This window comes from Suncus etruscus, chromosome 3 (genome assembly GCF_024139225.1).
Source record: "Suncus etruscus isolate mSunEtr1 chromosome 3, mSunEtr1.pri.cur, whole genome shotgun sequence".
In the NCBI taxonomy this organism is placed as follows: Eukaryota; Metazoa; Chordata; class Mammalia; order Eulipotyphla; family Soricidae; genus Suncus; species Suncus etruscus.
The window spans coordinates 115,311,446-115,328,094 of record NC_064850.1 but is presented as its reverse complement, the minus strand read 5'-3'; the positions used below and the strand labels follow the sequence as shown (position 1 = coordinate 115,328,094).

Below are 16,649 nucleotides of genomic sequence, written 5' to 3'. Positions count from 1 at the left end.
TTGTTTAAGTTAGAATCCATACTTCTCACTTTGCAAGTGGCTCTCCCTGTTTTGGTTCCCCCTGTGCCACATATGGTCCCCTGAGCACCACCAGGAGTGATCCTGAGAACAGACCAGGAATAAGCCCTGAACACTGCTGGGTGCTCCTCCCACTTTCCCCCTCCCAATAGGACAATCTGTTTCTGAGAGCCACGAAATTGCCAGAGGGAAGGCAATGCAATTGTTCAGAATAATAGTAAGGTAATGGAGCATAATGATCTTCTTGCTTTGGGAGAGTTTTCCAGCCCTCTGAGTTATGGAGCTGAATTCTCCTAAGTTTAAAAGAGGGAACAGAGAAAAGTGTTTTGTTCAAATCAGGCTCCAAAGGCAAGGCATTAGGTTTTCTGTGGGTTATTTTACAGGGGTGAGGGGGAGGGAAGGAGGGGAGAGAGAGAGGAGAGAGGAGAGAGAGGGAGAGAGGAGAGGGGGAGAGAGAAACAGAGGGGGAGAGAGAGAAAGAGAGAGAGAGAGAGAGACAGAGACAGAGAGACAGAGAGAGACAGAGAGAGAGACAGAGAGAGAGAGACAGAGAGAGACAGAGAGAGAGAATGAGAATGCACTTGTGATTCACTGAAATGCTGTGAATTTCAGGGAATTTATTTCAGGGAATTTATTAAGCCAGATATTTGAGCTTCATCCACAAAGAGGGGAAATTGATTTGCACGACTGTTTGCTCCGAGCCTCTGATGAAGTCTCCCATGCCGAGGCTGGCTCGCTGCCCCCCTCCTCCTTCTGACAGCTGTCTGTTTACAGATATGATCACTTCATCTGAGCATTAGTACCTTCGGAAAATACGCTGGGAGAGCTGCCGTTTCTCCGTCCCAAATCAATTACCGCATTCTGGAACTTGCAGGGGTTTTCATTTGTGGCTGGGGAGGCAGCCGGTGGGATAGTATTGATTGGAGGCTAATGCCGTGGGTTGCAAGAGAGAAAGATGAAAAGTGTTTTCTGCTTAATGGCTCGGTATTAAGTAGGTGGGAATGGTATCTAATGAGCCAACCACGGCTGTGGTGCCCAGGTTCACTCCTTCCCTCCGCCTGCCGGTCACCAGCTGCCAATCTGCCCCCATTTTATTTATTTATTTAAAAAAAAAAGTGGAGTTCATTGCTCAGTGCAGTGAGAGCCTTTGTTTGAGAGAAAGGGTCTCAGCTGCTGGGTCCAGCTTGCTGGCTCTGGCAAGGAACAACTGTCAGTTTATTTTATCTCAACCTTTTCATCATGCTGGTGAGACGGATCGACTGGGACCATCAGAGACACCTGAGGATTCTAAACCTACAAGTCATTAGCTGGCTGGCCGGATGCTCGGGAGTCAGCCAACACCTTCTGAAATGGGATCCGCTTTAACCCCATGCTGCCCTGTCTCCACTGGCCTATCTACGGGGCTGGAAAGATAGTACACAGGGTAGGGCCAAGAGCTTGCTTTGCATCCTGCCAACATAGGCTCAGTCCTCCGCAGCTCATATGGTTCCCTGGAATCAGCAGTGATTCTTGAGTGCACAGCCAGGTGTAACCCCAATGCATAGGCAGGTGTGCCCCCCCAAACAAAAAAAACCCAACCCCCCAAAACTGTCTCTCTCTATCTCTATATAATTATGAACTTTAGTCAAAAGGACCCCCTTTGCTATTTATTCTTCACATGCAAGTCAAAATTAACTTTCTGAAAAACTAGAATGTCTCTCAAAGCTCCAATGCCAATTTTGAGGGGTTGTTTTTGGGTCACATATAGTCACTCAGTGTTTACTCCTGGCTCTGCACTCAGGGATCACTCCTGGTGGCGCTTAAAAGAACATCTGGGGGTGCAGGGGATGGAATCCAGGTTGGCTGTGTGTAAGATAAGTGCTCTGTTGTGCTACCTCTCCAGCACTCCCCAATGCCATTTTTCCATCACAACTAAAGCTATAATCAGAGTCTACAGATAATTTAACTGTTCTTTGTACAGTTCATTCTTACTCTTGTCCCACTCCATTTCTTTCTACCACATTGGATTTCTAACTATGACTGGAACTTACTTAGTTTTACCTGGAAGCATCTCCTAACCTATTTCAGTATCTGTCTCCTCTGTCAGCTCTCTATGTGAAAACCATGTATTTGGGGGAGCGGCAGAGGCTTTTCTGAACATTATTTTTAGAACAGTCTCCCCAAACTCAGTTTCTGTCTATTTTCTTGCTTTAAAATTTTAAATGTTTAATTTTAATTTTTAAATGTTTAGCTTTAAACATTTAAAATGTTTTTATTCATAGTTCTTTATCCTTCCTAAAGATTGCTTGCCTATATCTACCTATATACATGTTTCCATGTTTAGAAATTCCTTGCCATATAAATTTAAATGGAAAATTGAAACTTGTTCTCATTCTGTGTCTACAAAGCAGATATTCATTTTCCCAAGCTGGGCAGTCATATGACCCAGGCTCTACCAATAAGCTGCATATATTAAAGCTGTATTGGGAGCTATGGGCTGGGTTCTATTGGTCAAAATCCTATGCAGTTAACAGTTCCTTATAGTTTTCAAACAAGAGACAAACCTGCCAAGTTATATGCACTGTTTAACTTTTCTTCTTCTTCCTTTTTTTTTCTTTTGCTGTTGTATAATTTTAACTTTAATTTTTGTTCTTTTTAGGGCAAGGAGAGAAATAAAGAGAAGAAGGGGTGGGTGGAGATGGTAGAAGAAAAGGAGCAAGGGTAAAGAAATAAGGGTGGAGGGAAGAATGAAGGAAGAGAAAAAGAAATAGAATGGGAGGAAGAGAGGGAAAGGAGGAAGAAGAGAGGCAGAAAGAAAGGAAGGAAAAGAAGAAAGTAAAGAAGGTAAATATGAAGGAAGAAAGAAAGGGAAAGAAGGGACAGAAAGAAAGAGGAAGAAAAGGAAGAAGGAAGAAAGGGAAGAAAAGGAAAGAAAGGGAGGAAGAAAAGAAAGATGGAAGGAAAGAGGGAGGGAGGCAAGGCAGGAAGGAAGGAAGGTAGGAAGGAAGGGAGGATGGGAAGAAAAGAAGAGGAAGAGGGAAGGTGGAAAAGGAATGACTAGGGAGGGAGGGAAAAGAAGCAAGAGACACTGACTGCACCAGAAATGTAACTTCAGTAATATAAACCTGTAAGAGTTATCATATACATTATTTTTGTTATTAAATTTGTATTTTATATAAATCTAAAAGAAACTACTGAATTACATCTTTAATGGTACCTATTTGTTAATATAAATCATAGGTACTTAAATTTGTTTTTATTTAGGATATGGCTTGATGTTTCTATTACTTTTTAAATCCCCATACCAAAGAGAGTAATAGATTCTATAGAAAGATAAATTGACAGGACCCGGAGAGATAGCACAGCGGCATTTGCCTTGCAAGCAGCCGATCCAGGACCAAAGGTGGTTGGTTCGAATCCCGGTGTCCCATATGGTCCCCTGTGCCTGCCAGGAGCTATTTCTGAGCAGCCAGCCAGGAGTAACCCCTGAGCAATGCCGGGTGTGGCTCAAAAACCAAAAACCAAAAAAAAAAAAAAAAAAAAAAAAAAGAAAGATAAATTGGCAAAGGTTCACTTATCTTTTATTTTCATTTTTATTTTTGGTTTTTGGGTTATACCCGGCAACACTCAGGGGTTACTCCTGGCTCTACGCTCAGAAATTGCCCCTGGCAGGCACGGGGGACCATTTGGGATGCCGGGATTAGAACTACTGTTCTTCTGAATGGAAGGCAAACGCCTTACCTCCATGCTATCTCGCCGGCCCCTCACTTATCTTTTAAAAATTTCATTTTTCTATGGTTCACCATCTGCATATAGGAATTCAACAGATTTTTCTGTATCAATTTTGTAGCCTGCACTTTGCTGTACTAATTTACTATATCTCTAAGTTTTTAAGTGGAATCTTTAATGCCTAGATTGGCAGTGTCTAAGAAACATGCTCACTAGAGATGGGATATCTTAGAGAAAAATTCTTATGTTAACTATCTGAAGTGACAGCATTGTGAATAGTTATCGATGCAATTGTACTTGCACATGCTGAAAAATTTTAGCCAGGAATGCTTAATAACATTTGTATAGTTAAATGAGATAGCAGAAACAACTGCAAAGACCAGCCATAGGGCATGGTCATCTTTTTAAACATTCACTTAGATTTCCAACATAATTAGTCTTATAATTGTGGGACTAAACTTAGTAGATTTATGTAACTATGAAATATTAAAAAGTTATGCATGTACTGTTTTGTTCTCTATTTCCTGGCAACAAAATAACTAAAGAATACACTGCTCATATTTCATTGTAAAAATCTTCAATTTAGATTACAAGTAGGGCTCCGGAAAAATGAATTAACTAAATCTATTTAGATGGGAATTATTTAAACTAGCACTTTGGGATCCTTGTTTTGAGGAGTATTCTCTGGTCAAATTGCAATACCATATTTGTTTATCTGTTGTTTTTGATATTATTTGAGGTACCACATATTAATCCTGTGAATTTGGGTTCTTCATGCATAAATTTCAACACACATCCTCCATCAGAATATCTGCTTTCCTCCACCATCTGTATTTTTTTTTGCTTATATTGCATTCAACATGAGTTACTCCACTTGAATTAATTATATGCAAAATTTTAATTAATTTGGTTTTGATTTTAATTAACACTTAAAGGTTGGACATAATAACTTCTCTGTTGTAGTTGAGTTCTTTTTTTTTTTTTCCTTTCAAAACCCTGCTAGTAAGTGGTGGTCAAAAACTGGCACAAATAAATCTGAACCATGAAAATATTTGCAGTAACATCTTATGATAGTTATTCTGATATGAAGATACTTTCATGTCATCTTTAAACTGCTAAATTTGAAAATTCATGTAATTCATTATTTATTCATTGTTATTTTACTGTCTGAGATACATGTATATACCAGAGGAAAATGATGCATCTATTTCTAGGACCTATCCAATAACTAAGTCAGGAAGACCTTTGGCATGATAGAGCTAAATTTCCTTTGATGTGAATGGAAAATATACTTCCTCAGGTGTGATACAGTGAACTACACAGTCCAAAGTTTCTGCTTATAAAAGCTGTTCATTTCCTCCTTGTTCAGAGTCAGACACACAATCCTTTTGAAGGAGAGTATTTACCTGGGAGTTCACTTGTTTTTCCTATTGATTTGACAAAATTTAACTATGTTTACCTCAAGGGTATGATAAAAAAATCTTTTTGTTTATATATATTTTTGAAAGTTAGGATGAAAGGAGAGGAAGCAGACCTTGAATCCATTGTAGTATTCAAAGATTTGGAAATAGTGAAGACTAGTGGAATGCCTTTAACTTTTATTTTGTGGTGACAGTAGTTGGAGAATTGAGAAAGTAAATGTGTTTGGGTACATTTGTAAGAATCCAGGGATTGACTCATGGAATGTCAAATTGCTGGCCAGCATGATTTCAGCATATGCACTGAAATCAAGAAATAGTCTCCTGAGGCCGGAGAGGTGGTGCAGGGCTTAAAGGTGTCTGCTTTGCACGCACTAGCCTAGAATGGACTGTGGTTCGATTCCCCGGCATCTCATATGGTCCCCCAAGTCAGGAGCAATTTTTGAGCACATAGCCAGGAGCAACCCCTGAGCATCACTGGGTGTGGCCCCAAAGTAAAACAAACAAACAAAAAAATAGTCTCCTATTTCTTCATATTAGATTCTTGGCTTGTTATTTGTATGTACTTGATATGTGCTGAGCATATCTTTCCCAGTTTATCATGATGTTTATTCCATGATTTTATTATCCTCCAGAAGTGAAATATATATTAATATCATAAAATGTAAATAAATATAGACACAACTTCATGGGTTGTTGTTTAAATTATTCATCAAAATTATAAGCCATTTAGAGGTTGACCCAGGACTGACCTTGGTTTGATCCCCTGGCAACCCATATGGTCCCCCAACCCAGCAGCTATTTCTGAGCACATAGCTAGGAGTAACTCCTGAGCATCACAAGGTGTGGCCCAAAATTATAAGCCATTTATAAATCCTTAAATATGTTTTTATATTTTTATGGATACATTATAAAAATTTTTTACTATTCTATAAATGATGCTAAAGACTCCAGATTATAAAAAATATCATTCTTGTATGAGAGCTAAAATGACAGAAAGGATTGGGGTCAAAAAAAATAATACATTGACAATAGACAGAACAAATGCTTTGCGTGCAGATTTGGGCTTGATCCCTGTACCACATGGTCTCCCCAAGCACTAGTAGGAGTGACCTTAGAACCAGGAGTATTCCCTGCACTATTGAGACTGAAGTGCCCCTATTCTTAAATTATGGGGGAAGCCCAAATAAAGGAATTTAAAAAAATGAATTCCAGGGGATATGGTTATAATTTTTGATTTATGTAGTGGTTTAAAAAATCAAAACATATAATAATGAAACACTAAATTGAGGTAATGAGAAAAGGAAAACCCTACATAATAATATCTTGTTACTGAGAAAACTTTGGAAAGAATTAGAAGGCAATAAAATATGTGCCTTCAATATGTTCATGCTTTAAATATTAATGTAACTTTTTTCTAAAAGAAATCATCTAACTGAAAAAACTCTAGCACTGTCCTAATAGAATGGTCACCTAAGAAAGGGTAAGGGGTTGATAAGGTAACCCAAACACTAGAGTACAAGCCTCCTGGCATGTACCAAACCTTGTGTTTGCAGCCCCTTTAAAATACTGAAATAAACACACAGGACAGGATCTTCTTGATGCACCCCATTTTAACAGTGGTAGGAAGTGTAGAGGAACACAACTATACCAATTGGAATCACCTTAAGAAAAGAAAGCAATAAACTTAAGAACCTATTCAGTAGAAATAAGATAAATATGGATAAGGCAATAGGATTTTTCAAGAACTTCAAAACCTGTCACTGTTTTTATTTTTTATTTTGCTGGATACTGTTCCAGCATTTATTCTGATTTTCCTGTGGTTTAACTGAATAACAAACTTTTTATGTGCTTTTCAATCTAGTAATTAAATGACAATATTTGCAATCTAATAAATTGCAATAAGTAAATTGCAAAATTGTACTTAAAGGAAATTAGTCATTTTTCCCCCTAGAACAGTGGTTAGAGTTCATTGTACATCAGAAAATTAAAACTTGTTACTATCAAGTAACCAACAGCTACCAAGGATTGTGAGCAGAATCTCAAAGAAGTGTAGTTTTTGTTTGAGCAATCAAGAATTCTCTTTTATTGAACCAAGGCAGCAGATAGAGAAGGAAACTCTCAGAGGGGGGAAAAGGAAAAGGGAAAAAAAAAGATCTTTCAACCCCTGGGATCCAGAGCTACATTATTATTTACCAATGAAGTGAGCATCTTTTTCTGAAGAAATACTTAATTCCTAATGAAGCAAACTTGTTTTGTGTGTTGTAGAAAATAGATGGGGTATAACATTATATTGGAATAAAGAAATGTGAAAATCAGGCTGAAAATTGCACTGTTTTGTCTAAAAAATATTGACTACCATTAAGTTTTAATTTATCTTTATCAGCATAATTTTTTCCTTTAGGATAAAAAAAACTCTGTCATAAAAACCATTGATAATCTTTAAGCTCCTTTGTTAAATGCATTATTAGGAAAGATAGAGCTCTTCCGTAGGTTTTTTGAGAGTTGTTATATAGGATATAGAAAGAATACAGAAAGAATGTTATTTTAAGATTCATTTCCTGTTTGTTTTATTAAATTCGTTTTCTGTGATCGGAAAAGGAACTTAAAAATTGAATGATTTTCTTAAGAAAAAGACCAGAGGGAGCTAGATCCAGAAACTAGCTAGATTCAGGACATCTCAGGACACAATTGACCAACTGCTACACAGCATCTGGGAAAAAAAAAACCAGCAGCTGGATCTCAGTTTAGACACTAGTTTGCCAAATCCATGATGGGGGTTTTGTTCCTAAGCCTGGACTAGTGGCCAAGACTGCTTAGTTGTAGAACTGAGACATACAGTGTAGTGTTGTTTTGTGTGCCTGGAAGAACTGGGGAGCCATGCCAGGCAGGCACCTACAACCTCTACCTCCTTGAGCAGTGTGTATTCCACCCAAACCTCTAAAAAATACATTTAATACTTGTCTGATTTTCTAAGGAGAGAAGAACTCGGTTTCACTATTCTTTAAAAGGGTAAAGAGCTGTCATTTAAAAATTCTGATACACTTTTTCCCCCATTTAAAAAAAGAACCTCCAAAGTCAGAAATTTATATTGAGGGGGATTAAAGAAAGCTTTGCCATAAATTTGAGGGCAGATTCCCAGATCTGAGGAGGCCAGCCTGAGTGGTGGTTTCATTATTTGAGATTAGCTTGCCTCTGGATGATATTACTGCCTGAATGATTTCAATTAGGCTATATTACAACTGTCTTAGGAATAGGTAATATTCTGCAGATGATATTCTGACATAAGATAGCAAAGCAAAAACTCCTAATTGCTCTTACAAGGTTAAAGTCCTTTCAGTCATTCACAATATGGTGGGAATCAATTCTAGCCAACTAATTCCCTCCTATCAACATTCATGAACTTGATATTCTTCAGGAACTGTACTAATGTACTAAGCAGTGAGGGTGGGAGGAGAAATAGGAAAACTGAGAGCACAAGACATATTAGAAAGAACATTTGGGGATATCAAATTCTGAGATAGTGCCTGATCCTTGAAAAAGGGAGAAGGAAGACTAGACAATTGAGTAAACAGACCACAGTGCAGTTAAGTCTTGAGCACTGCCATGCGCCAAGTTGGGCTAACCCTGTGGTCGGCAATCTTTTTTTTTTTTCAACTGAGCCAAATCTCGCCAAAACCACGATTGAAATTTATTTTGAAAGCCACTTTTTTTGGGGTCTTTTGGGGTTTGTTTTGTTTTGCTTTGCTTTGTTTTTTTTTGGGGGGGGGCAGCGCTCAGGGGTTACTCCTGGCTCTATGCTCAGAAATCGCTCCTGGCAGGCTCAGGGGGACCATATGGGATGCCGGGATTTGGACCACCGACCTTCTGCATGAGAGACAAACGCCTTACCTCCATGCTATCTCTCTGGCCCCGAGAGCCACATTTTTAAAACCGAAAATACATAGGATGGTACACTGTTTTCAGTCTCAATAAGTTTTTATTGAGAATATTTTCACTCAATATAATAATCTGATGTGTTGATGTCTGTACAGATGATGCACTGTGCATGTCTCAGTGTTTTTGTGTAGTCACAAGAAACAGAAGTTGCACACCTGTACATTGTATCCACTCATTGTATGATAGACTGGATTAAAAAAACAATTCCTTGCTGAACTAAATTCTGTGACAGATAACACAGTAAAGATAATTTGTAAAATTCACAATTGTGACCAAATCCAGGCTATTCACTACCCTGGGTGAGAGTATGGATGCCCACTACTAGCATCTTCTCCATGAAGAAGTGAAGTGGCTGTTCAGGGGAAGGGTGCTCTCTCGCCTTGTTGGCAAGAGGGAAGAAGTAGTGCAGTTCCTGTGAGAGCAGAACTCTGACTTTGTACAGCCCCAGTTGGACAAGGAATGGGTAGCTAAGCTTGTGTATTTGGCAGACATTGTTCATTTTCTCTATGAATTTAGTATTTCTCTGCAGGGGAGTTTCACAAGTAGTTTTTACAGTGAGACATAAGATGGATGTGTTCAAAAAAGAATCTGATTCTGGGATAGCTGTGTCTGAGAAGGAGATATTGAAATGTTTCCACTCGTGCAAAAAATTTCTGACTGGCACTTATATTATGCAGAAAGTCATAATCAATATGAAAAACAGCATTTAAGGGCATTAGCTCACAACTTTAATCATGAGTACTCTGAACATGAGAATCCACGGAAAAGAAAACTTTGGGTTGAGAATCCCTTCATGGAAGATGCTCACTCTTATGCAAAATAAAATATGTGTTTTAAGATCACTCCAGGCACTGTATTTCTAAACCCCACCCAACTTGGTCTGAAGAAGCAGGGTAGCAGGAAAGAAATAATAAACCAAACTAACCAGAAAAGGATGATCATGGAGTCCATGGCCTTTTACCTTGTACTCTCTGCCTCAGCCCAAAAAGCTAGAACACCTCTTTCTTTATTAAAACCGATTCCCAATACCAAGAGGCTTTAGGTCAAAAGAGAGAGAGAGAGAGAGAGAGAGAGAGAGAGAGAGAGAGAGAGAGAGAGAGAGAGAGAGAGAGAGAGAGAGAGAGAAGTACATATTCAGTGGTCTTTTACATATCAAAGGAAGAGTTTTTAAGAAAGGATGACGTTGGGGGAACACCTTTGTTTAGGGTTGATACTGGGTATCATCTTACACTCTTGGAGACTGTTGCTGTGGCTGCACACAGGGCGCGCACTGACAGAGGCTAGGAGCAGAGTCCCGACTCCCAGGGCGGCCACGCTGCACACAGAAGAGCCAAATTAAAAGTGTAAAGAGCCACATGTGGCTCTCCAGCAGCAGGTTGCCGACCACTGGGCTAACTGAAACTATTGTTACTCTTTAGCTGGTTCTATTATGTCAGTACTACTGGGTCTTTTGCTCTTAGGAGTGTGTTTAGCTGCAAGTAAACCACCCAAATATCCAACCAAAAAACTTCTTAAGAAATAGGAGCCAGAGTAATAGTATTGTAGGCAGGGCATTTGCCTTGCATGTGGCTGACCTAGGTTCAATCTCCAGCATCCTATACAGTCACCTGAACATTGTCAGGAATAATTCCTATGTTGCAGATTCAGAAGCCAGCCATGACCGTTGCTGGGTGTGGCTCTCAAACAAAACTAAGCAGAAAAAAATAGAGAAACTTAACTCACAAGAAATGAAAGTGATGAGAATCATTCTCAGGCTTGTTCATTGAACATGTGAAGGTGGTCATGAAGATCTGCGGTCTCTCTGTGCTGGCTTTCTGCCCTTCTTTTCAATTTTAGTGCTTAGCTGCAAGAAGACTTTCAGAGCTCCACGCACCACAATGTATCACATTAATATTGAAAGTCAAGAAAAAGGAAATCTTTTTGTTGTGTGATTCGCTGGGAATGGTGAAAACCTCTAGGAATTTCTTCCTAAAATTGTGCCACTCTGCTCTTGGACTTAATCACTTATCTAAATAAGTAGATCCTAAAGACTTCGTTTGCCTTTGCAAGTCCTCAACCGTTGCACTGGAGAAAGAAAAAGCCTGGTCCCGGATACATGGGGTTGACTATGAATCATATTTGGGGCATGACTCTTTTAAAAATATAAAGTTCTTTTGGATTTCAGTATATTCTGATACGCAATGCATAAAGTAAAAATTATAAGGATAAGAATTGGGCCAGAGTGACAGTAAGGAGGTATTTTCCTTGCACAGACCCAAGAGTCAGTCCTTAGCACTGTTGGGTGTGGCCCAGAAACCAATAAAAAAGCAAAACCAGATACTTTTGCTCACTAATGTTGCTTTAATAAAAGGGAAAGTAATCTTGATTATAGAGATAATAATAGCTCTAAAAATAGAAATAAAACATATCCTGGAGAAAACAAATTCAGAAGACTCTATGCTTTCCAAATCATCCAATTTGCTACCAGCTTGAATACTTTAAAATTAATTTTTCAATGTAAGTTTGTTTCTACTTCTTCCTCTTTTATTGCTTTTCCTATGCATAGGGACTGTACACAGGGCTCTGCTGCTCATCCATTTGGTGCTGCTAACATGTACTTTAGTGATGGTACACTTGGTCATGATGCACCAAAGAAATGGGTGTGATTTTCCTGAATGAAGACTGAACTGGAGATGATTTTATGGAAGTGTATGTGTGAGAGTGTGTTGAAGTGTGTTGGGTGTGCATAGGGCCATCATTGAGGAGGGAGAAAGTCAAAAGAAATTCTAACTTCTAGGCTGCAGAGGGACAATGATGATATTTGAGAGGACCAGAAATACCCGCAGAAAGAGCTGTGGTTTGAGGCATATTTTGGAGGTGCTTTAAAGCAGACTTTCATGTATTTCAAGATTAAAATATGTCTATGCAAACAAGCATGTATATTGGATAATGTCCTCAAGGCTCTATTTCCACAGAGAACAACCACCAATAAAAATATTAGGCAAGACAGTAAGAGGAGACTTTACTTCTCATTTGTATTTGAACTGGAAACATTATTATTTCTCACTTTTACAATGATGTAGCTCATTCTTGCATTCATTTCTAATCTTGGTAACATGAATCAGTAATGGGGAGTACTTTTATGACATTTGGAAGAATTTCATCTCTATTCCGGAATTAGCTAGATTTTATCATCTGAGTAACATCTGAAATATACGTATTTTTCTCTTCTCTGAAGAGATTTATTTATTGTTTTGGAGGCCATGCTCAGTAGTGCTCTGGGCTTACTTCTGGCTCTATGCTCAGGAATCACTCCTGGTGATGCTCTGGGGGTCAATCATATGTAGTGCCTGGGATGGAAACGGGGTTGGCTATATGCAGGCAAGCATATTACCTCAATCCTATCTCTCCAACCCTCTTCTAAAGCCCTTCAGAACTCATGTCCTTACACAATTTGGGAGGTAATGTAAAGATAGACTAATAAATAGCTTTATAAAGAGAAGAAAACCATTTTTTCACTCCTGAAGCCAGTCACAAGCAGATAGATGTGCAGTTCTGGTCAGAGCTAATTCTGAGGTATATGCTTTTTCCCCTTTTCTGGGGACCTCCTATCCTGGGGTACAGTCAGGATCATTGTGGTAGCACTGCAGCACAAGTACAGGCCTCACTCTTGCCCAGGGCCTTCCTAAGTGACTGAATCATCTGGAATCTCTACCCATAGGACTGTTGAGTTGCCATGGGGTGTGTTGGTGTCACTGGGGTTTGAACTTGCAGCCTCAAGTTTGCTAGGTAAGTGCTTTAAGCCACTGAACCATCTTTTAGACACCGTCGTCCTAATCCTCTTAACTTATCCCCTTGGCATTGAAATAACTGGTGACAAATACAATGAGGATTATTCACCACATTGAACAAATACCACCACTTTCTCCATCTTCCTTTGACATCAGAGGTGCATTATATTACAACAAAAGTGCACCCAACATCCACTTAGTGACGAATAAATAAAATTGGAATTACTCAGAAAATGAAAATTACCAATGGGCATATAAATCATTACAATGAAAACATCATCCATTAAGAATGACTCAGAAGGGCCAGAGCAATGGCGCAGTGATAAGGCATTTGCTTTGCACGCAGCTGACTTAGGACGGACAGTGGCTCGATCCCCCAGAGTCCCATATAGTCCCCCAAGCCAGGAATAATTTCTGAGTTCATAGTCAGGAGTAATCCCTGAGCATCACTGGGTATGGCCCAAAAACAAAAACAAAAAAATCCAAAACCAAAAACAAAAAGAATGATTCAGAAACTAATTAAAAATACAACTTACCAAAATTTGCCGCAATATCACTTCTATTCTCTTTCCAGGAAAGTAGGCTTTCCAAACTATTGTGATCTGCAGTTTCGATGTAATGGTTAACACTCAGCATCATCTTATGAGCTCTGGCTATTCCATAATGAACTTTGGTTTCATCCATCATAGCAATACTTGTTAGCTGTGCTGTTGTATTAAATGCTTGCTGAAAATATTCAGTAGCTTTTCTGTAGTTTCCCTGAAAATGGAAAACTCAAATAAATTTTTTTTTAATTTATGATTTGGTCAAGTTGAATTATATGAAATCTGTTTTTGTTTGCTTGTTTTTTGAAGTAACTGTAAAGAGCCAGGTCTAGCCAAATCTATAACCAGATGGATTCAGAGGTACTTCCAGAACATTCCACTTTCTAAAAGGTAAGCTTACATTCTTTTTAAATGTACAATACATATTTTTGAGGATAGACCACATTTGAGAAGTAAAAACTCAAGTATTAATAGATGAATAAAGATTTAAAATAGATCAAACATTTCTGTTCTCAGTGGCATAAAGTGAGAAGTAAAAAGAAAGCTGAAAAAATCCAAACATCTGGGAACTAAATAATATGCCTTCAAATAAACTAAAATAAACTAACTTCAACTTAGGAAATCTGAAGAGAAATTTAAAAAATATTCAGACACATAAAAATTAATACAAGAGCTTTTGGAACTTACAAAATTAGGTCAAATCATCACTACAAGGGAAGTTTGTAGCAAAACAGGCTTATATCAATAAATAAGAAACATTTCAAATAAGAAATTTAATTTTATGCTTAAGTGAACCAGAAAAGAAGTAACTCCAATGTTAGAAGAAAACAAATAATATAAATTAAAGTGTAGCATCATGGCATTGAAAAAAAAGATAAAACTGATTGAATAAGAACTTCCTAGCAAGGTGAAGAAAAAGATAAATAGAGTTTAAGTGATAGTTTGTGACATACAAAAGTAGTACTTTGTACTCTTGTTATATTTTATTAAGAAAGGTTTATGTAGGTCATTTAATCAAATAGTTCATCCAATTAAACTTAAAAATATAATTTTAAATGTAGAGACCCTATTCTATCAAAACTAATTTTTGTTTATTGAAGTGGTGTTTTCCTCATATGTCAAAATACAAAACAGTGTTTATATGATAATGATACTACCTAACTCAGAAAAACAAAGCTGAGCCAAGAGTTTGTCTTCTAATTTTATTGGTAAATTATATGACTGGAAAACAATCCAAATATTTTGGGGCCACTTCTGGTGATGCTCAGGGGTTACTCCTGGTTAAGTGCTCAGATATAGTTCCTGGTTTGGGGGACCATATGGGACACCAGGGGATCGAATCGAGGTCCATCCTAGGTCAGTCGTGTGCAAGGCAAACACCCTACTGCTGTGTCACCACTCTGGCCCCAACAATACAAATATTAAAGATGAAAATGAAACTTGCAGAAAATATAGCTCACTATGCTAAACATTAAAGTTATAGGATGGGCCAAGTATATATATTTTTATAAAGAGAAGCATAAATACCTAATTATTGTGCTATAGCTCTAAACTCAAGACTACTATTTTAGGTCAGGGTCTTAGGAAAATGAAGACTCATAAATAAATGGTTATCTATTTGAGTGTCCAGAAGATTATTATAAAAGGTATTTCCTTGTTTGCTTAGGAGCCTCTAGTACTCAATAATTACTCTTAGCTCAGTGCTTGGGAGATCACTTCTGGGTAGTAATGGGGATTGAACACAGGCCTCCTGCAAGCAAGGACTGTACTCTAGTCTGATGAGCTTTCTGTCCTTCCAGAATATATGTGTGTGTGTGTGTGTGTGTGTGTGTGTGTGTGTGTGTGTGTGTGTGTGTGTGTATGTTTAATTTGTTTAGAACAAATTCTTTTGTCCACTTATTCACTGGGCAGCTACCATATTGTCTGACCTAAGTGGCTTCAAGATAATTCAGCAGTACATAGCATGGCAGAACTTGCATCTAGTGGATATCAGCAAATGACTATGATGCATATGGAATTTTACTTAAATTTTACTTAAATTTATAGTCCTAAATAAAATCAGTGTGATAACATTACCTTTTCTTTTTTTTTTTTTTTTTGCTACACCCATTTGATGCTCAATGGTTACTCCTGGCTAAGCGCTCAGAAATTGCCCCTGGCAATATGGGGGAACCATATGGCTAGCACTTGCAAGGCAGACACCTTACTTCTAGTGCCACCTCACTGGCCCTGATACATTACCTTTTCATCATATTCAGCCTAGTAATCAGTTGAGACACAATACAACTTCCCTTAAACTAACACAAATATCAGTTGAAAACATGGTTAAGGAATGCAACATTATTCTTTTTTCAGCTATGAGCACTATGGGGCGGGGGCAGGAGGTTGCACCAGCAGTTCTCAGCCTTCTCAGTGGGGTTTCAATACAAGGGCCTGTAGATGCATGCAGCTGAGACCCTACATTATTGAGCATGCTTGGTGATTTACCACCTTGGTGGTGCTCAGGGGATCCCAGGCTGTATCCAACTAAGACTGGGGGACCAGGTGGTGCTGAGGATCAAATTGGAATTGGCCACATGTAAGGTTTATACTGTAACCCGACACCTATGCTCCAGTCCCTCAAATATGGGTATTTTTATACATACTGTTTTGCAATGAGAATTCATGTTGTAGGTTGTCTTTTCATATGTTTAATTCTTAAAGAGTGTAATATCTGAGTTGAATGTCTTCTCCAAAGGTTATTGCTATTATCAGTTAAGTCCTATCTGATGTTGTAAAATTCAGAAGGTCCTGTAGTTAATTCTAGAAAATCTTATATATGAATTTGAGAATAACTGAATTTAACCTCTTCACAAATAAATCTTATTGGAAGTGACAACTTCATTGAATGTTATAAATAGCCCTGATTAGCATTTAAGGGACATTTTCAGGAAAGATTCTTGATGACATCACAGACCTAAATCAGAGTATGAATTATGACCTAGAGTTTTCATGCATTATTCTGAGTCTTACTAGATTTTTTTTGTGTCAAAAATCTCATTATCCAATGAGCACACTCAAAGTAAATGGGATATTTTTATAGTGTTAAGGAAGAATAATTATACATTCACCTACTATTTTTGAGCTGGAACTACCCTTGTTTTAAATGTACATTTATCTCTGATCTTATTAGGGAATGACAAATACCATAAAAGAGCTATTTTTTGTCATTTTCCTAAAACATTCTCACTTGACCACTTAACATTAATTCT

General features: G+C 38.1%; 1 protein-coding gene across 1 annotated transcript in view; it reads right to left on the bottom strand.

Moving 5' to 3' along the window:
* TTC29 (tetratricopeptide repeat domain 29) overlaps positions 1-16,649 on the bottom strand; it is a 215,425-nt gene that overhangs the window by 58,278 nt on the left and 140,498 nt on the right. The window contains exon 9 of the mRNA XM_049770083.1: positions 13,383-13,612. Within this exon, the coding sequence (XP_049626040.1) occupies positions 13,383-13,612 (230 nt within the window). The remainder of the gene's footprint in view (positions 1-13,382; positions 13,613-16,649) is intronic.